At 33.9% G+C, this 22,635-nt stretch overlaps 2 protein-coding genes across 3 annotated transcripts; one reads left to right on the top strand and one right to left on the bottom strand.

Moving 5' to 3' along the window:
• Positions 1 to 6,753: 6,753 nt before the first annotated feature.
• Positions 6,754 to 7,469, top strand: LOC105128846 (auxin-induced protein 15A-like). Its single transcript, XM_011030682.1, has one exon. The coding sequence runs from the start codon at positions 6,835 to 6,837 to the stop codon at positions 7,147 to 7,149; it is 315 nt and encodes a 104-aa protein (XP_011028984.1). The 5' UTR covers positions 6,754 to 6,834; the 3' UTR covers positions 7,150 to 7,469.
• Positions 7,470 to 16,318: 8,849 nt separating this feature from the next.
• On the bottom strand, positions 16,319 to 22,376 carry LOC105128845 (filament-like plant protein 4). Of its 2 annotated transcripts, none has more exons than XM_011030680.1 (6): positions 22,157 to 22,376; positions 20,826 to 20,927; positions 20,158 to 20,377; positions 17,604 to 20,037; positions 17,384 to 17,429; positions 16,319 to 17,016 (listed from the first exon to the last, which is right to left on the bottom strand). In XM_011030680.1, exons 2-6 carry the CDS (start codon positions 20,919 to 20,921, stop codon positions 16,567 to 16,569), a joined length of 3,246 nt encoding a protein of 1,081 aa, XP_011028982.1. In that variant the 5' UTR covers positions 20,922 to 20,927; positions 22,157 to 22,376; the 3' UTR covers positions 16,319 to 16,566. The 2 variants fall into 2 exon arrangements, with proteins under 2 accessions (XP_011028982.1, XP_011028983.1); XM_011030681.1 differs by lacking the exon at positions 22,157 to 22,376 and adding an exon at positions 21,691 to 21,761.
• Between the last annotated feature and the right edge of the window lie 259 nt (positions 22,377 to 22,635).

Below are 22,635 nucleotides of genomic sequence, written 5' to 3'. Positions count from 1 at the left end.
ATTTTTTTTAAAAAATAATTTTTCTATAAACAATCATAAACTTGGTCTAAAACCCGAACCGAGGGGACATGATGTGCTACCAAGCAGGTCTAATCAGGCCATTTTGCACTCTTAACCTTGTTATTAAACTGGGATACCTGTAGGATAGCTAGTCCTTCTTCATTAGGAGGACCACCACTGCGACTAGTTGTCCTTAATGCTTTGGGCTTCTGCTCTCTAACACCTAAGAGCAAAACACAGAAAAATGGAGGTAAAAACACGAACGATTTACCACTTTATAACCGCAACCACTAGATTTTCTGCCAAAATTAAGTCGGTTCTGAACCCGATATAAAAAGTGGTTGAAACATCTCAAAAAATCAATCCATAAATACAGTTAGTTGTTTTGCAGTTTGACAGCACTTGAATGTGCTTTACAAGTTAGAAAATTATCTCGACTTCATGGGCTCCTTAAAGGCACACGTTTCATCTTTGTAATCCACACCCAGCCCATCCACCCTGGCTTGGACCCATGGTAACAAAACATTGGTCCCTTTTGCGACGTGCAACACAAAACTATCATACAGTTGTGTTCCACACCAAATGAATTTGACATTAATTCTCCCCCTCCATGCTGTTACAGTACTACATGTGCACCTTAATGAGTTTGAGGTACAAATCCGTGAAATCCTTTGGGTTCTTCGTTTTCTGGGGCTTAGCTGTCATGGGGGCCGAAGCAAAATTCCTTTTCTTCTTGATTTTACACATACTTTCATGTTAGGTTTGAAAGCTGCCATCAATCTCGTCTGTCTTCAAAATTGTTAATACATTGGACTCTATGATCATATGTGGTGGTTAAGGCCTTCCCAGGATGGCAACATTTCCATGTATATTGCTGTTATTGCCAGGGTTTTGTTACCATTGTAGCCTGCATGGTCCATGGCAACCTTTTCTTTGTCCTCAGCATGTTTATTACTGTCGATATAGTTTCTTGGATCGATCCTTTTCAGCTTCTAACCCACGCCCTATACTCCTTACGGGTTTTTTCTACTTAATCTCGAAACAAAAAACAGGATACAAATGTGGGATCAAATGATAGGATGCACAGATCGATCTGGCTTTCATTGGCAAATGCTTCACCACCCTTTATTTCGTATACGGTAAGAAATGCCCTTCCACAAAAGATCCAAATGGGACAGTTTGAAAATGTTTGGGTAAGCTACATGGCTAAAGTAGTTGGGAGGGAATTGGGTCAAAGTCCTTACAACGTTGTCTTTACAAGAGGTATTGAAGGCAAAAGTAACATGGTCTTCATGTGCTTAGCTTATAATAGGCGGTCATTTTCTACCCAGGAAATTGCCTTCGTCTAGCCATCAATAGTCACTGCTTTTCAGTGAATTATAGAGGACCCACTTTTCTGTTTTTATCTCCCTTTCACCGGCTAATCTCATTCGCAGAACATGGGGGCAGCTTCCTATGAAGACTGTGTGAGTACCCTCATGGCCCATTTCTTGTTTCAGCTCTCCTTCAAATCCTCAATCAAACATCATAGGCAACCTTCAATCGGTTGCGTAAATAGCAAAGATCTAGAACCGTTATAGTCAAGTCATACCATTATAAGACTTTCATAATTAGACTCATGATTTATCAAACCGGCCGTTTGATTCAAGTTATTGACCAAGGACTAATTAAAGCAGCAAGATTCATGGATCTTCCATTCAATTTTTCTGTTCTTTGAATTGCTTATAGCTATAGCCCGTGTAATCTATTGGGGAGATTTTCTCAAGGAGCCCGTGAAGGACGACAAGAAAGTGTTAAAAATGTGTACACGTTCAAGTATTAATTTGCTTATAAAGTCACGGCGTTGGGATATAATAATTGTTTTTTAAAATATTTTTTTTATAAATTCTTTAAAATAATAGTTTTTAAATTTATTTTTAATATCAACTTTTTAAAGCAATATATAAATAAATAAATTTTATATAAATAAATAAATTTAAATTTTGACATCATAGTTTAGGACACAATCTCAAACGAGGCTTGATAGACAACTACCATACAAGCATGCATGTATTGTCGCAAGGAAGTGAGGTACTGTCATTGTACTCGTTATTATCACGATGATTATTATTAACTTAAATGCAAGCTAAACGAGAGTGAGGTACTGTCACTGTACTGGTTATTATCATGATGATTATTAACAATAAACTAAAATAAGTGTATTTTTTATGGTATCCCATCTCATGTATTATTATTTATTTAAATATTATCTTTTTTTAATTAATATTTTTTTAATTTTATTTTTTGATATTATTTTTTTATTGAGTTATCATTTTAATTAGTCATGAGTTTAGTAGATTAATTCAAGTTGTTTTTTATATTTTTTTAATTAATAACTCAAGTTATTTTTTATATTTTTTAATTAATTTTTTTAATCTTATCTTTTAATATTACATTCATTAGGGATTAAAATTCATAATTTATTTTTATTATTTTTTATGTGATTATCTTGATCTTATGATCAATACTGTAAATTTAATAGGTAAATTTGAATCATTTTGTTAAGTATTTTTTATTTTATTTTTTAATATTATCATTTAATATTAAGTTCATTAAGAATTATACTTATAACTAAGTATTTTTTATTTTATTTTTTAATATTTTCATTTAATATTAAGTTCATTGAGAATTATACTTATAATTTTTTTTATGAAATTATTATAGTCTTGTAATCCAAATCCAAGTCTTGAATTTGATCTATTCACTTGTGTTAACCCAATATTTTAATTTTTTTTATAAAATTATTATAGTCTTACAATTTAAATCCAAGTCTTGAATTTGATTTATTCACTTGTGTTAACTCAAGTCAATCTAATATATTATTATTTTAATATTAAAAAAATATTTTTTTAATTAAATTATATTTTTATCTATTATATGAATTAACTTGAAAAATCAACTAAATTATATTAAATCAATCCTTACATAATATAATATTTTTTACTAAAAAATATATCATCAGCACCAAACCATTCTTTTCCATTCAAGATCCGACCCACAGCGTAACCTGACCCGGAGTGTAATAAAGGTCAATCATCTAGTAAAAAGCAAAATAGGGAAAGAGAGAGAGAAAGAGGACAAGGCAGGACAGGAGCCGTATGAAACATTAAAAAGGGAGCTGAAGGGCAAGTTTTCTGGGCCTTAGAACATGGGGGGGCTAAGGTATTCTGCATTATAGACAGGCTTGGAATTAGGCTAATGCACTCCTGTTTCTCTCTCATTTATTTTCCCTATTTATGGCTGACCAAGACCATTTACGTTCTTATTTTGTTGTGCTAGCTATGACTAGTTGGAGAACCATCGCAAGCCTTTTCCAGTAATTTCCTCCAAGGCAATAAACGTGTTAAAATTACATAAATATTTTCTGATCAGTTATTAACTCAAAATAGACAAAACAAAGATAGTTGAGATTTATATTTTGAAATCATAAAAATTTGTCCTAAAAATATTACAAAACATGTTTCTTTTTTTCCATTTCTTTAACTAAATTAATACAATTTTCTCTCTTATGTATTTATCCAATAATTCTTTTAGATATACTTTCTACCAACACCTTTCTTAGGGCACTAATCTCTCCTCTTAACTTCTCTAACATTCTTTACATCTTATTTTATGGATTGATTTTACTTACAGGTACCCATCTGTTATATATTGACAGGAGTTCTCAGGAAGTGAAAAACTAAACCTATCAGGACTTTTATTTCACTGGGAAGGAAAAGCTTTCCACTCCCTCAAATTCTCACACGCTTTAGATTTTTCTTCACTTTTCATGCTTTAAATACTGTATAAATGTGTGGATTCAACATGTGTGTGTGAAATGAGTAAGGTATATGAACTACTAAATGTCTATTAAAACTGATATATATTAGCTAAGCAAAAAGATTGATTAATGATGATTGATTAACCATATTTATGGAGTTGGATACCGTAAAAAGTGGTGTTAGAATTACAACAGTGATGGGAATCGTTGACTGATTAATGGGGCCGTGCTGCCTCCCTTCTCCAAGATTACGAAAGATTCTTCAATTTTTACAGAGCACCCCTAGCAGGAAGGGAATGAGAGGATCATCATCTTCCGTGGTCTTGTCTTGGCTTGAGCCTATTGCTGCTAGCCCTCATCAAGTTAAAGCATCGGATTTTTATTTTCTTAATTCTAAATAAAGGTAGATGAACATCAAGAATTTTTTATAAAATCAGCACTACTCCTCCCTCCAAGAGCAAAGGAAAGAGCTGATCAACAGGAGTGACATGGATTAATAGAGCATCGAAGTGTGTAGCTGCCGTGTCACTATTAGTTTGATGGAGTGCATTCAACTAAAGAAATTGTTGAAAGCAGTCAAATTATTTCTCAAATACATGTATGAATTTCCTAAACTATAGCTATATAAGGAGAGTAAATGCACGGCATGCTTAATTTGCTATGGCAAAACCCTGCAAGGCAAGTCGTACCAGATGCACATGCATGTGAATAACTGTTCTTTATCTGTCACTCAATCCACAGAATCACAGGCCCAGCAGTTAAGATGACCGAAACCCTCAGCAGTCAGCACAGATATTATTGATCACTGAACCATGAACAATGTAGAAATGAGAGAAGGGTAAAAATTCTCCTCTTCTTTTTTACAGTATCTCGTAAGTGATGAAGATATAGAATTACAAGTGTCAGGTCAATTAACCTCGTTTATATATAGAGAAGAGGCCCCATTTTGATCATTAATTACATACAAAGACTCGAGCCCAGATCACCTTAAATCTTAAGCCAAGTCTTGGCTATTCCTGTAGAACCTTGGCTGGATTTTCCATCTGAATTACCACAGGAATGTCATATGAACTGCACTTAGACTTGATCACACGTTGCTCTTTCTTCTAGGATATTATGCTGTTAGTCCTGGTGAAAGAGTGAAAGAGAAGCGAAGTCAAAGTTACTCGTGATTTGAGAATTTCAAAGATCAAACATAAGAAATTGAAGAATGTGTCCAACCATTCGTAAGGGGGAACACTGAAAAATCTGTTTCTAAGATACTTGAAGAAAAATAATGTATGATATTCCACACAGAAAAGTTAAACAGCTGGCATGAAAACTGTTAAATGTGAATGGAAATTATATAGATCAAAGTTATGGCTTGCTTGGATTTGGATTATGAGGCAGTGGATCGAGTTAATAGGTTTACCCGGATTTACTTCAAAACAACGTAGTTTAAATAAAAATTTAAACTAGACTGATATAACATCATTTTAAATAAAAATTAAAAAAAATATATATTATAATGAGCACATTGAACTATACTCAAGTTTGATCAAGATCGCGGGTTTACATATTGTGATTGTCCAGGGTTGACGGCATCATTTCCCATCATAATTCAGAAACAAACATATCCAAGTCAAGTTCTGCGTCGATGATCACTTGATTAGTTGACCTTCTGCACTGGATAGGTTTGATAACGGTGATCTCGACCAATAAAATTGCTTTTGACGATAAAAGTGATAGTACTATTGCAGGAATGTTTTTACTGTTTCACTTTTGACTTGAAGATCAATGTCTGCCCAAAAAACCAAGTAAATGAAGAGGAAGCATAGGAAACTGCAGTGGTGCTTCCATGAACTTGCAATTGAAGGTACAACTAAAAAAAAAAAAGTGATGAATTCACATGTTTCTCTGGGTACATTTTACTACAGACAAGAATAACGAATTTACCTTCTTATATTTTTTTAAAGAAAAAAAAAGGTAAAGTTGTCTTTGTAAGGAGAGCATTTTGATATTTTTAAATTTACCGAGAGCATGATAAAAAATTTTCTTTTAAATTACATAGTAAAACATCATAAATATCCTTAAATTAATACATTATTGAGGGTAGATTTATATTTTTAATTATTAAATATACTCTAAAATAATTAATTTATCCTTATATATAAAAATATTTTGACAACTAAAAAGAGGTGTTTTCATTTTATCATTTTTATTTACATAGTAAAAATTCTTCATTGTCCTTGGAGTTTAATTTTTTATGCCTTGGATTTTAGGATATTTTTGTTATTACACTATTGATTTTTATTTTTTGTTATTAGGCAAAGTGATGGTTTTAAAAAAATAATTTGTTAGCATGTATTAGTCACGCTATAATCACTTCGTCTTTAAGTGACCAAAAATATCATTTTGTAGTTGAGTTTGAACCATCTTATCAAATTCTTTTGGCTGTGATTGATGTCTGTGAAGAAGTGATAATGAGTATTTAACAAATTGTTTTTCTTTTTATATATATATATATATATGATGTTGATGACTTATTTTTTTAATTAATTATTATCATATGTTTTTTAATGTTTTTTTGCTATTGTTATCTTCTATTTAAATCAAGTTGTTATTGAATATAATAAAATTAATAATTCGAGTGGCAAGTTTTTTTATTTTTTTATAAATATTATCATCATTTAAATATTTTTTATATTCAAAAAATTATATCGGTCTGCCATGTAACATGAACTCCCAATTTAGTGTGTGTAGAGAGAGAGAGAGAGAGAGAGAGCGCGCCCGTGATGTCCCTAGGAACGACAACAAGGTGGTGTAAACCCAATGGGCTAAACACCCGGCATGTCCTTAAGGTCAGACAGACCCAAAAAACACCCCTGGTTTGTCCTTTGCCCCCACGACCCCACATGACACCGCTCCTCTCTCTGCCTCTCAAGTCTCACGATATATACCCCCACAATCCCTTCGACTTTTTCACGCATTACCTCAACATCTCTTACTTACCGCAACCCCAAAAAGCCCTCCTCTCTCAAACTACTCTCCGAAAAATGGCTATCAGGAAATCAAACAAATTGCCTCAAACAGCAGTTATCAAGCAGATCCTCAAGAGGTGCTCAAGCTTAGGAAAGAAACAAGGCTATCATGACCAAGAAGGCCTTCCTTTGGATGTCCCGAAAGGCCACTTTGTTGTATATGTTGGTGAAAACAGAAGCAGATACATTGTGCCTATCTCTATCTTAAGTAGACCCGAGTTTCAAACTTTGCTTCAACAAGCAGAAGAAGAATTTGGGTTTGATCATGACATGGGCCTCACTATTCCTTGTGAAGAAGTTGTTTTTCAGTCCATTCTGGTCAGATACTGAGCTTGGAGGAATCTGCATCAGTGCTAGGCTATATTGTTTGTTTGGAGAAAATTAAGGCATGGTAGTTAGAGATGAAGCTGCTTCACTGCTTCTCTTCCTCGATTTTCTCTTATAAAATTTTAATTTTTTCCCCTCTTAATTTGACGGTGACTCTGACTGATCAAAACCCCCGTGAAATATCACTGAGTTTAGATTTGTAAATCTCGAAGCTTGAAGTTTTCCTCACTGTGGTGTTTAAAATTTAGCCAACCACTAAAATTGTACCCTGTGAGAGAACTAATGCAAGGAATACAAATAGGGTTGCTCCCCTTCTTACTCTCTCCCTCTCTTTCTCTCGTGCAGGAGCTTGTACGGACACAGCATCGCACTTTTCACTTGATTTTAGGGTTTTGTCTGTGGCAGTTTGGGCTGCAATATTATACCTGGGTTTGATCTTCCCAGCTTGGCCGTTAAAACTGTTAAAGATGGTGCCTAACGGACACACCTAGTTAGAATATTTTGTCAGAAATATATTAGCAAAAATAAGTAAATAAATAAAACCCATGTCGCAGCACAACTCTCATTTCCTTTCCATGGGGTATTTTCTTCCAATAAGTAAGAAAATACCAAAAAAACACAACCAAATTAATGTTATATTTCTGTGATCTAAATTCAACAACTGAGTAGTTTTTTTTTGTTTTTTTTTTTTTGAGGAAACAGCTGGGTATTAATTAATTCTTCTCTTACATAACTTTATAGCAATATTTTAGCAATTGCTTCACCAATTTTTATGGATTGTGGATATTTTTTACAAAGAATTTGATAAAAAAAAGTGACTCCCTTTTGCTTTAGGTACATTTCAAGTACTCTGGATGCCAGTACCGCAGTAGCAGTAAAAAAAAATCATTCGATAAAATCGATGATAAAAAGAGGAATTCATTAAAAATATAAAAAGTCTTTGTATCTTCTGGAATATTTTAAACCTATTCTGTCCTCCATGGGAATTTCCTTCTTCCTTTTCCTTGCCCATCCATTATTTAAGCTACGACCGCAATCAAAGGGCAAAGCGGGTGCTCAAAGCGGTTGTTTTCCAGTGAGTTTTTTTTAAAAAATATATATTAAAAAATATTTTTTTAACATTATTATATTAAAAAATAATAATTTAATCCAGAAAACAAAACATAAGACTTTCATCAATCACATCCACCGTAGCCCACGTGGTAGGGGCCCCTGCTGAAATCTGGTATAATCTTCGAGACTGTTTGTCATTGCTGTCAAACACTGTTTTTAAAAGATTTTTTTAATTTTGAATTAATATATTTTGAATTATTTTAATTTATTAATATTAAAATTAAACTTTTTGATATTTTAATATATTTTAAAAAATATTTTTAAAATCAACTCTTTACCGCACTGTACAAACAACTCTTATCAGCTTATTATAATCACAGTGATTAAGTGGTGGCCCGCCAAGTAAGTGCTCATATTGCACGCTCCAAAACAGTGACTCAGGGTTTCTTTTATTACAGCGATCCCAGAGATGTCCTTCTACTTTCCGTATTTTCATTTTCTCACGGTCATGGTTATACTCATCTATTATCTATAAGTACAAAATTTAAATATTTGTACTCACAAAAATAAATTAAAGAAAAATAATTTTCCAAACCTAGCTAATAAAATTATAAATATTATATATATATGCATATTAGATTAAAAAATATAAGTATTCTACATATATATTTCCATAATATAAATATATATTTAGATTAGGTTTGATAATATTTATATAATATCCAAGTATGATAATTATCTAAAAAAATATATCTATTAGAGTCGGATCAATATTTATGAAGGTTAAATTAAATTGTGATTTTTATTTCTCGATTTAATTTTATAATTGCATAAATGGTATGATGCAAAAAAAATATTTTTTTGTGGATGGAATAATTCTTTATACACGTACCATGCTTTTTGAGGGAAAAAATGATTGTATATTTAACTCAATCATTTATTTATTTTTATATATACACACACATATTTGAAGTCATCCATCTATTAAAAAACAATTACATAAATATAACATCTTTTAAGAAATCAAGTAATGAAACACGATCTAATTTTATAGGAAAAATGCATGATTCACGACTCAAATGTAATCAATAAAAACTTTATTTTTACGTGTAAAAATTAGTTCAAAATATCATTTACACTAAAGAATTGCCTTGGGGAGTTGATCTATCATATTTTTTTTATTGAAAAAAAAGGGCATGCTTCTTGTTAGGGTAGTCCCATCTCACTGTTTGTGGTCCATGACCCCACATCCAGGCCTTAAGAGCCGCCCTCACCGGACACTCAACTAAAAACTTTCATGGACTCCATAAATTCTCGAGCCGAGCCAGATGGTTAATCCAGTGAAAGGTGAGAAGTGCGCATCGCTAGAACAGAAGATAAGAATGCCCTAGCAGCTAGTCTCTGGCACATTAGTTAAGGTGCAATTACACGGTGAGGTGCCCTCTGTTCAGAGAATAGCCGACACAGTGGACACCATGCAGTCTAGCGGGTATGAATTTGATTTTACATTTTTAGAGACCGTTTGAATTGCTGTAGCTTTTATTTTTCCCTACCTTGGAGAAAAAAATCATTTAATTAATTAAATAATTTTTTTTCCCATTATATCCATACATAATTATTCTTTCAATTTTGATTTTATAAAAGCTAAAATAATTTATTTTCCATTAATAAAAACTTACTTTTCTTTTATTTTATATATAGAAATCTATCTCAAATGATTTTAACAATATACAGATTTTAAAAAATCACAACTAAAAATATTTTTAAAAAACTTTTTTTTTTATTATTAACCATGAAAATTAAATTATCACAGTGTCATGCACGCATTAATAAACCTATAACCACGGGGCCTTTGATAGTAACCTTTCAGTCCTGGATTAAACCATAATCCTTTCAATATTCAACGGGCAACTCTCACGCCTTTATTTTACAATGAAGTTATTTTGTGCACGATTTTCAAAATGTATGTATAATATTAGTCTATAGATCTTAAAAAAGTCATTAATTTTTTTAAACATCAACCTTAGATTTAAACCAAAAAATAAAAATTATATAAACCACAATTGATTAGAAAAGAGGAAGGTAGACGAGTAGAATATATAAAACATGGTCATGGGACCCTCTTCCTAGATGTTGTTAACCTAACTAGCTAGCTAGGTTTGAAGATAACACTAGCAAAGAAATATTATAATCTTGTTCACTGAATGAGGTGCCTTTACTGTACTTTTAAAAATCAATCTATTGAATTTAAGGCTGTGTCATTTTTAACAACTATTTACCCTAACGTGACGTTATACAGGAATGTTTTTGGATGGCTTCATGTTTTCAATATTCGGTCCAATGTTTTTTTTTTTTTAAACCGTCCTGTTTTAAAATAATTTTAATTTTTTAATTAAAAATAAAATTTTTATATATTTTTATCCTTATATATGATAATTTTAAAAATAAAAATAAAAATAAAATATTTTAATATAAAAAATATTTTAAAAATCAACTACTTTACCTATGTAATCGTGTATATCACCATCGTCTTGAAATATTGCATGTCACGTTCAAAGAACTATTGATTATGTACTGGGACTCTATTTCAGAGAAAGCTATCTTATAGTCTAATATATGATAGAAGAACCTGAGACGCTGTAAAAGAAATTCCTGGATTGAGAAGGCTTGTACATACGTTGAAAGTCTTTAGTGTGTGTCTACTGCATTAATATACTAAGTTATTTTAAAGTAAGGGAACACAGGCAGTTGAAATTTAGACAACCTTCACATGTATAATAGCATTCTTGGCGATGATTTCAAATTCTCTGAGTAAAATTACAGGCAGAGAAAAGTTAGATTCAGTCGTAAATCAACGATCACTCAAGTTGGCGAGTTTGCTTTTTTTTTTTCCTGGTTATTTATTCTTCTATGTCTTTTCAATGTCTCTTTCTTGTTAGCTCATGTTTGCCCAATTTTATTGTTATTTCTTAAAGAAAAAAAAAAACAGGTAACTCTTGGACTAAAATGTTTTTAATCAAATCTATTAAACCTCACTTCATATCCACTATTGAATTTAATAGGTTAATTCAATATTTTAATCAAAATGATATTGATTTAAAAAATTAAATAAAAATCAAATTAATTTTTAATTGAACCATGAGTTAACTTCCTCGGTTATGTAGGTTTAAATGGGTCGATTACCACGTCCCTGATTTCTTTTTTTGAGCTTAACGTGCCCTCAGTCATCTTCCTTCAAACGAGTCAACTTCTACCTAATCTCTTTTAAACCTAGCCCACTCCACGGTCTACCGAAATGACAAGTTCAGCTTTCCCTACCTCTCATGATTGAGGAGAATTAATGGGAAACAATAAAATCCAGGACCTTACTCTGTAGTTCTTTTTTTTTTATAAAAAAAAGCATGCATATGGTATACCTTTATGAATCCAATCGTAAAAAAGCAAGAAATGGAGATCGCTTTTTCGTGACAAACAAACATACATGCCCACATTAAAGAGATTGATATCTGCCTCAAGAAGTGGCCGTAATTGATATACAATAAAAGAGCCAGGATGAATTGACTTAGAAAATTACCTAGTGATTAAGACATTAGTGGTCGAGAATTGAGAAGTTAGAGCTATATACATGTGATTTTAGCCTAACTTTCGAAATAATATCAAGTGATGATATAAAAGTTAGAAGAATTGGATTATGCTAATGATAAAGATTCATGTGGTTGTATCAAATCGAGTGGTTACAATGTCACATTGTGCTTATCTTCGCTAGCTTGGCATTAATGAAAAGGTAAGTAATTTTGCAAAGGTACATCAATTTGTCCCCTCGTAGCTATGCCCCTCCTCTGATGATAAAACAAACACCACAATTCATTTAAAACTTTTAATTGTGAAATGTTCTATGACACTAGGGTTTTTGAATTCTAAACTTAATTACAGCTCTACACTATGGTAGAAATCTTTTTAATATTTTTTGATGAAAAGTCTGAAATTCAATGAAATTCAATGTTACGATAAAAAAAAAATCAATTGTTTATAAAACTCTGATAAAAAGAATCCAAAGCTAAATAGTAAAAGTAATTAAATTCAATATTTATTAGAAAAATAATCCAAAGAAAATAAATAATTTATTGTATGTACGGCGGCCGCTTGCAATTGGAAAGAAGCAAGAGAAAGTTGGGGGATTTGATTTACACGTAAGTAATTGCGATGTTGTCTTTGACTTGATTCTTCATCATCTGTTTTGTTGAATAAAGGTTAGTAAATCTGATTTTTCATACACAAAAACTGATCTCATTCACAGTGCTGGAGGCATTCATGTTTGGACAAACACAAGCAGAAAGCACGCAATGAATAAACCTTAGATTCCGATGTTACTAATATGCTGTAATTAAATTTGTTTTCAATCATTTCTTCTTTTAGTTTTTTTTTTTTGTTTTAAATTTATTGTGTTTCTCCCAACCATTATTTGAATGGTTGTTTTATTAATAAATCAAATGATTATTATAAAAAAAATTAGGATAATAGTAAAAACTACATCTTTTGGGTTTAATTTGAAAGCTTGCTTTTCCAGCCCTGACTTGTTACAACGAGCCGCATATCTTATAGGACTGAATCTAGACAATCTTTTGATTAAATTTAAACTTAATTCATTAATCAGGTAAAAAATTATATGTGTTCTTTATCAAGCTATATGTTTGACTAGTCCAAACTTTTTCATGAAATTTACCTTATTTGTCTACTCTACAAACACATCCAGAGCATCTTTTAAGTGGCTGACAAAAAAAAAAAAAAAACATCAACTTAACATGCTACCAGGCTTAATTTTTATGAAAAATTATTTTACATGTGTTTTTATATTAATTCCAGAGCACTTTATCTATGAAGAATACCAGCAATATCTGCAATATCATCAATGAACCATGCATGCCCTTTATATTTCTGGGTTTTTAAAATGTTGTTAATTGTAGTAAAATAAAGGTATGGTGTGGTGTGGTTTAATTGTCGAATAACAATAAGCAAATGGACGAGTATCCCTTCCAAATTTTTAAAAAATTAATTGTCAGCATGGTTTTGAATTCTAATAGTATTAAAGAGATGTAAATTCTGATGTTGGTAGGTTAATCGGGACCTTTCTTTTGAACTTGGCGTTCCTTATCTTGATTTCTCGCCTGCAGGAATTGCTGATCCTTTACATCATGGTGCTATTTGGGTTGCTATTCCCGGTTTCTTCTCCATAATTCTTCTTTTTTAGGCTCTTAGCTCCTGCATCTATATGAAAAAAACCTCACTTCTCTCTCCTTTTCTTTTCATTTTTACTCGCTTTGCGAAGGTCGAAGGGCACACAGTAGCAGATGGGCAAAATTCAAGGGACAAACCATTAATGATATGGTTGAAAATGAAATGGGTATTCGGTGAATCAATCTAGCTGATCTATAAAATTTCACAGCTCGCCTTTGCGTCAGAAAGAAAGGCCTCAGATTTCATTGATTGTCCGTACATGTATCTTTCAAAAGAGTGGCGCAAAAGGCGCTTACTGCGAAGATTTTGTTCGATTCTGGTGCTTCTAGGCACCCAAAAAAGCCATCTGCCTCTCGAATCCCTGTGCCATTCTTCATACACGAATACAGGGCTTCGAAACAGAGGATGGCCAACCCTCGTATTTATGTAAATAACATAACATAACATAAATGCCATCAGATTCATTTTTCTGACGGAACGGGACTGGGACCTCCAGATGAGTATCCGAATGTGTGAAGCAAGATAGCATCACGCTTTCTCCCGCCTTTTTCGAGAAAGTCACCAAAAACTGTGCCCCTCCACCTCAACGTCTACCATATTCATCTGTTTTAGGTAAATCTCGGAGCTTTTATACTGGGCGAGCGACCTCGCAGAATTTCCTTCTCAAAGTACGGTTTTTTTAAATGTGTACAACTCATGAAATACATGGTAGAAAACATGTATCCAGCAAGAAAGATGATAAACAAGTGGAGATATTAAACTCTACATTAATTTGAGGATTTAATACCATCTCTGCATGGATAATATTATGCATGCATGCGCACCTTCTGTTTGATTATGTACGAGATGGGTATAATTAACTGCCATCCCGTTACTCTCTTTCATTTTTTCGCTCCAACAAGTTGGTGTTGGACAAGGAGAGCCTTTTATGCGCAAGGAGGTGAGCTGTGTTGTAGGGCAGGCATGTTGCCCCTTCAACCACATGCACCATCAGAAATTCTTGACTAACGGTGTCTGTGTGTGTGTAGCAACCCCCGGTCTTCTGTATTTATCAAGCAAGAAGAAATTACACTTTAGAATCAAAACCTGATACAAAAATGTTCTTTGACATCCCATTAATGAAAGGGGGGTCAGTCTATCATCAGCAGGATTTGGAGTAAATTTTTGACAGTCAAAATCCTTCAAGGACATGACCCAATAATTGCCCTAAGGGCGAACTACATTGTGACCGTCTAACATTCAAGATCATCATTGACCTACCTTTTGCGAATCAATAATTAATAACATCTTTCAGTTCCATTCTCAAGAAAAATATCCAGATTAAGAAATTGATGTGTTTTTTTAAAAAAATATTTTTTTACTGTCCTTCTAAGATTTGAATTATGAATAAAAGACGAGAAATTAACACACTATATTTTTTTTAGATATGATAAATTGAACGGAAAATAATGTGAGATAATTGACAATATATACCTGACTATAGTAATATATATTATAGGTCACATATGTGTATTTATAAACGATTACTGACCAATAAAAATATCATTAGCTCTCTTTCCCCTAGGCAAACACACACACATAAATATTTAGAGAATAGTATAAGACACCGGTAATCCTTCTTATTTTCTTATTTTGGATCAACATGCTTGCTTAGGAGACGCAACAAAGATATACGGGAAGATTACAGTTTTCTTCCTTTTTTCTTTTTTTTTTGTAGAAATAATTGTTGCATATAGTTACTAGTACCACAATATCCATCTCATTTAGTTTGAAGAAAATGCTTTCATGAGGCATGTATTATAACGGGATCAACATGTCCAGTGGATGGATATATGTATGGAGCTAGATGAGATACCATTTTGCCAACCAGAAACAGTTTTCTAAGGATATATGATGAGGTTGGTAGTTGAAAACCCAATAAAGATTATGGTTTTTCTAAGGTTAAATATAGTGAATTCGAGTATAATTACCAGATAATATCAGCCATATCCAAGGTTTGATTCATCCATTAGATTTCGATGAGTCTTCTATTCGAAAATTTTGTCATATTTGGCCATGTGTACACCCCAAATCTAATTTGATATTAGTTGATGCTTTAGAGCTATTAAACGGAAAATCTCCCTCAGAAACAAAAAAAAAAATTGTGGAAAACTTCAAAATTCATATTGCTAAAGACGATTCATGTTAGCCGAGTAATTGAGCATCACCTCGAGGATGAGTATTCAACAGGCCTGTGTAGTGCAAGGCCCATATATTGATTTTGGCATATCCACCAAGTCAAACTGCCACAAACAATGACATTTCAATGTGGTTGTAGTCGGTATCTTTAAGGATATGAAGTGTCATGTATGAATTTGTTCTAACATTTTCCTAGAACATTGTACATGACTACATGTCTCGTTCTATAATGGGCTATTCTACATGTCTTGTTCTATAATGGGCTAGTTAGCCCTCAAAGATTTTTTTTTTCCCTAGTTATTTTTAGATTTCCTTCATTTATTTTCCTTCCCAATATAAATAGATTTTTTTCTTTTATTTTTCGTTTCCCTAGTTATTTCAAAGATTTTTTTTTTCCCTAGTTATTTTTAGATTTCCTTCATTTATTTTCCTTCCCAATATAAATAGATTTTTTTCTTTTATTTTTCGTTTCCCTAGTTATTTCAAAGATTTTTTTTTTCCCTAGTTATTTTTAGATTTCCTTCATTTATTTTCCTTCCCAATATAAATAGATTTTTTTCTTTTATTTTTCGTTTCCCTAGTTATTTTAAAATTCTCTCTCTTTTTCAATATAAACCGTGTGATGTTCGATCGACAGAGTTACAGGTGCATCAATAAAGGTCCACAAACCATGTGGCGTTCGATGGACAAAGTTACATAAGGCAAATGCTATAAAGAAAGTAGTAGCGATAGATGTGGATACCATATACAGTCATTAGTTACAAAAAAATTTACCCAGTGTTCAAAGCATCATTTTACAATATGAAACCTTAACAAACTCAGGGTCTCGAGTTTGAATACTCCACAAGTGATTCTAACACCAGTTATGGTCGATGACTCCATATTTGGTGATCCAGCTTATTACTACATTGATCTTTATCAACCATAACATTATTATGCCCGCGGGCTGCAAGCCTAGTAACCATCCTTCCCTTTCGAGGAAAAGAACCTGCTAAATCCTCGAGGGTGTTTCTCTGGCGTGGGGGTAGAAGATGAAGATGAGGAAGTTGATTTTGTAGGCCTGTGTTTTGGATGCTTTAAGCCAACTGGTGATCTCAAGAGGTTTGACTCTGTATCAGATGGACAGCATGGATTGTTGTGTGAATCCGACGGAGATTCACTACCTGCTTTGAGGAAATTAACAGAAGCACCTGTGTCCATCTCAGCTTGATCAGAGTCCTGCAAGTTAATGCCACTTACAGTAGGTTCGTCTTTGGCAATCCCATCGCCACTTTGACTCCTCTCACTGTAAGGAGATCCCATGAACTCTGTTTGAGGACGCAAATATTTTAACTGCTTGCCAAGAAGAAATATAGTCTCCTGGCACTCTGCTAGCTTTTCTGCGGCAGCTGTTATTTCTTTCTCCTGAAACAATAGTTTTAATTTAGCTCTTTACACTGATCAATGATGGCTTGCATTCTATAAAAAAGATCATTTTACTTTTAGAGATCGACGTCAACTTTCATAGAGTGCTCATATTATTGATCTGTTCTAGTGAGGTCCATAGATGGGCTTGCAACATGGAGTGATATACAATGTTGTTGTAAATTACTGTATTATAAACATGTTTGGAGCACTAGATTAATTTTTCAGAAAGCATCTGCGGGCAAAGCCTTTCATTCCCGACGTTTATATCTCTTATAATTTTCCTCTTATTGCTAATAACATGAGAATCAAATTTAGACTGATCGAAAGACAATTTAAGGAATGATGACGAGGACAGATGCCCCACCTGTTTGCTCTTGAGGTCAATGTCATCCGCTGACGAGCGCTCTTTCCTAAAAATAAGATAAAATATTCATTTTAGAGACAACTTCAAATCCAGAGATGAAGCATCAGGAAATTCCACAAGATAATTCAAAAAATATGAAATAGTCAGGCGAACACATGGACCATAGCATTTAAGTTTGCACAAGATAGATAGTAAGTAAAAGAAAAGGATGGAAGCTTACGTTTGCAGTTGCTCTTCTAGTTCTTTGCATCTGGTCAAGGCATCCTGATGACTCGTCTTTTCTCCCTGAAGCTCACTTTCCAAAGTTTCTGTTTTCACCCGCAGAAGGTTTACCTCAGTTTCCAACTCCTGTGCACGTGTTTCAAGCGACCTATATGACTCAGCCATACATTTGAGCTGTGTCTCAGCCAAGCTGTTAGACTTTTTTGCAGAAACCAGTTGTGATTTAACTTCAGCTAGAAGCTGCTCGGTTTCATGTAACTGAGACTTTGTCATTTCAAAATTTTCAGTACATCTAGCTAGATCCATGGCCATGTTGTCCTTCTCTGATTTCAATTCTTCAAACTCTTCCAATGAGACCTTGCACGATGTGGTATTTGATCCATAGCCAGGTACCAAATTTCCATAATCAGGCACCTCCGGGTTAGAAGTAGGACTGGAAATGTTGGCACAACCATTCTGAAATGTTTCTCCCAATGAATCATTTTGAATGACCTTGTTCTCTGGTAAAGCAACCTTATCTATGCAATCAGGACTGCTGATTTCCGCCTCATTGCATTTATACCCTAGGACATTGAATCGGAGCCCACTGGCTAGTGCTAATACACGAGAAAGGTCAAACATGAAATCAATCAGGCTTCTGTCACTGCATAAAACTTTCTTGAATGTAACTGAGAACTCCTCAATTTTTTGGCTCAGACCAATGCTATCGCAAGAAGTGTCATGAACTGCCATTGCTTCTTTTCCCAGCAATAGTACGAAGTCATGAATCTGAGAAATGGCAGCCAACAACTCCTCGCTTACTGTGTGCATAGTGTGTGTGGCTGCCTTACTCTCTTGCAACAATGTGATTTCCTTCTCTCCCATTATAACAGCATCTTCAGGACAAGTTTGCCTCTCGCAAGTTGCATCGGAATGGTGTACTTCCTTGGAACCACAGCTTGCTGCGGTTTCTGCATCATGCACAACCTGCTTAATTTCTTCCAAAATTTTATCCACATCAATCTCCTTCGACACAGACTCAAGTAACATAGAGATTCTAGACTGGAGCTTCACACATGACGACAGATCAGCATCAGATCCTGAGTTTATGGCTGAAGAATCCTTATTGCAATACGCGTGATTCACCAGTGGATCCAAATCACGCTTCTCTTCAGACAGTGCATCTTTTTGCAAGGAGACCTCAGCCAAAGCATCAGTGTTTGCAGTTTCAGAAGCCTTATTGTTTGGAGAACTTGAAATGGGAGTGGCACTATCTGCATTTAAACAAGCGAACTTCTCCATCTCCAAGAAGTCATCCATAAGCTCAAGGTGCTTTGCATTTTCAGCCTTATTTGACTTGTCACTGTGATTGTCCTTCTTGAAATTGGAAACCTCAGAGACCGATGTCGTTGCCCAAGAGTCAGCACAACTTTGGGTATCATCATTTCCATCTTCAGACACAGAGGTTAAGCTAGGTGGGTTACTAATATTTTGACTAGAGTAACCTTCAGCAGGAACCTGAGTGATAGATTTTGGGGAACTTTTCTGGTTATTGTTGATTTGAAATTGAGCTTCTAAACTTTGAAGCTTGCTTGCTGTCTTAGCACACAGATTCCTAGAAGCCTGCAGTTCACTGTTACGCTTTGCCAAAGCTTCTTTCAGCATCTTTGTTTCCTCCTCCACTGCAAATAAACGCTCTGTGAGAAACTCATTCTCTTTGTTGAATTTCTGTACATTGTCCAGAGAAAATTCAGGCACTGAGGACAAATGAGGACTTGGAGGCTTAACAGGAGACCTCCTCAGTCGAGAGTCTCCATAATCCCGACCCAAACTCTCAACCTCTAGCTTCATCTGGGCAAGTGCAGCAGGACCTGGCAATTTCTTCCGAACAAGACCACGTAATCTTTGGCACTCTGCTTCCAGCTTAGCTATTTTTTTTACACCCTCTGTATGCTGCTTGTTAGCTGCTTCAGCAGATCTCATGATCATATTCTTTTCTTCATTACGAATCTCCAGCTCTTTAGAAATTACATGGAGTTCATATTTAAGTGAATTTATTTCCCTTTCACATGACTCAATATTGCTCTTCAAAAGCTCGATGTCAGCCTCAGCTTGTGACCTTTCTTCACTTATTTTGATTAGCATATTAGAACGCTCTTGCAATGACCTTGAAAGTGCAGCATTTTCAGCAGCAGACCTAAGGAGCTCTTGATCTAAGTTCGCAATCTTTGCTTCAAAATCCATCTTAATTTTGTCTAATTGCTTTTTCTTGTTGAGTACAACTTCCTGCATTTTCTGTTCATGTTCTTCTTTTAGATTTCGTATCTGCCGCATGCACTCTTTGAGAGCACCATCCAAATGTGATGCCCGATCTTCAGCAGTGAGCTTTGAGAGTGTAACTGTTTCTAGATGATTTTTCAATGCCAAAGCTTCAGCCTCAGCCTTTTCCCAACCTGCATTAAAAGGCATCCAAATTCAATACAATTCATTCCAAACTAAATTTCAGAATTTTGATGAGTAAATAAGCTACGACATGATCATCTTCGAGTCGTATCACAAGACCAGTGTCCTACCCGAAACAGCTTCTTCAGCAACTTTAGCATGTTGTTTCACCAGGTTTTCCTTGGTAGTCATCTCTGAATGGGCTGCAGACAGCTTTTCATTCAAGTCCATGATCTGATCCTCTAGTGTTTCAACCTGTTCCCCATATGTCTTCACTTGATCCTCTAAACCAGTCAGGTGGGTGTATGATTCCACAGAAATTTGAACGTAGTTGGGTTTTTTATAGCTATCCTGTTCTCATAGAAAGAATACCAGAAAAAAGGAATTAAACAGAGAAACCATTAACTTCCCAAAGGAGCTGAGACTATATGATGCTCCACCAGGAGCCACTAATTCATCCTTAGTCTTTTTTATATAATAAATCTGAAACGGTCAAGAAACTAAAATGGCATGTAGCAAATTAGAGAAGGAAGTTCCTTTTCAAGAAAGCCTGCAGTTTATTTTCTGATATGCATCAATTATGTCAAAATATGCAGCACAAAAATTCACTCATTAGCGAGGACAAAGTTACAGAGAAATTCATGGGAATGCTTCAATTGTCTAGCATGCAATGTCTTCAGCCATCCAAATAAAGAAGATGCTAGAGATAAGACATCAAAAACAAGCAACCAGTAACGGAAGAAAATGGTGACAGAATTATCAAACAGAGCAAAAACAAAACTTATATCAGTGAATATACCTTCTCTCCCTGTGATCCACCGGAATCTTCTGCGGGAGCCGCTTTCTCAGTCTTGTCGGATGATTTTTTCTTCCAAGGCCAACTCCGGCGATCCATATCAGGCTGGGAATTTCAGGTGTAAATACGAGTTAAAATGATAGAAATCAGTCAGAAAATATATAATGCAATAACCGAACATATTAAAACAAGTACTTCCAATCTATCGAAACAACTAATAGACAGAACACAACACATAATCTTCATCAACTCTCTAAAAAAAAAAAACGAATTCCATTTCAATATTTTAACATGCAAGTCTCGAGAAAATGACTACAGAACAATCATCCTGCATTTTAAAAATTAAAAACATGATTAATAATTGAACCAGGTTTTTGCGGCACCCTTGTTTTAATGGTGATGCAAATCCTAGGAATAATAGCATTTTCTCTTATTAAATTTCCCTTTTAAAATCCCCCATTAGCTCAGCAATCAAACCCAGTAAGACAGAAACATCAGAGCTACGCAAACACAATGATTTTATTATTATCATGCAAATCATAACCTGCATCTTCATAACTTAATCTCTTTTTTTCTAACCAAATCCGAAATTTAAAAAAAAAAATCATCATCTATGACATGCATGCTGTCATTAAGCCCCATAATGCTTTGTTAATTATTAAAACCAAGATCTAATAAGCGAGTTTGTAATTAATACCATATAAAGATCTCAGAAATTCAACAAAAAAATAATTAATAAAATTAATCACATTAAGAAGAACTAGGATGTTTTTATCTATACCAAATGGGATTAAAAATTTTATATAAAAAAAAAAAATCAAAGTGAAACAGTAACAGTAACAGAAAGAGTGAGAGTAGAGTACTAAACTGAAAAAATCAAAACCAGACAGTGAATTTACTGCCAAATGGCACCATTATCAAGCACTGATATCAAGAAAAAATCCACAGATATTGATAAAAAAAAAAAAAAAAAAAACAAGAAGTCATTTTAGCTACTGACTAAGAAAAGGCTAAGGCCATAGGTTATATAATCAAAACAGGAAAACAAATATAAGCTTGAAGAAAGACTTCAATTGGAAGAAAACTTACAATAGGAACCCTTCACCGACAGATAGAGAAATGATAATCTCCACTTAGATAAAAAGGAATTAAAAAATGGACTAAATAAAATCAAATGTTTTTTTTTCAAAAAGTAGAAACAAACATAACACACACGCACGCCAAACAAAACCCATTTCCATTTTCGTTTTTATTTTCTCACAGCCAAAGAAAAAAATAGCTCGCCAATACAGAGGGTAATGGGAATAGAAGAAACAAGGAAAAAACTCACTCACCAGTCAACAGTAGAAATGTAGCGTCAGAGATTAGATGAAGTGTAAGATTGAGGTTGAGGAGAGAAATGGGATCTAAGAGGAATGAGAAATGAGAGGAGAGTCGTGACGGTGACGGTGGTGGTGGTGGTGGTGGTGGTGGGAGAAAGAGAGTGAAAAATATTCTGGTTCGAGGTGTCACTTAAAAGGGAAGACGTTGCAAAATGCTCCAAAACAATCATGCTTTTTAAATTATTTTATTTAAAAAAATTAATGAAAGTGTTTTTTATTAAAAAAAAAATGGTGCCTTGAAAGTTACGTGTGGTTCTTCTTGACGGATTTACCCCTGACGGAGCAAGAAATGGCGGTGGTATCCTGCCACCCTCGCTCTCTCTTTTCCAACAAAGTTCGTCCTGCAGTTTTGTCAGCTTTTATATATCAGGACTGAGCAGTTTTTTTTGTTATATCTTAAATAGATATTTCTTCATTCTAAAAAATATCTT

This window comes from Populus euphratica, unplaced genomic scaffold (assembly GCF_000495115.2).
Source record: "Populus euphratica unplaced genomic scaffold, PopEup_1.0 scaffold11.1, whole genome shotgun sequence".
NCBI classification, from domain to species: Eukaryota; Viridiplantae; Streptophyta; class Magnoliopsida; order Malpighiales; family Salicaceae; genus Populus; species Populus euphratica.
This window is presented reverse-complemented; position numbering and strand designations above follow the sequence as displayed.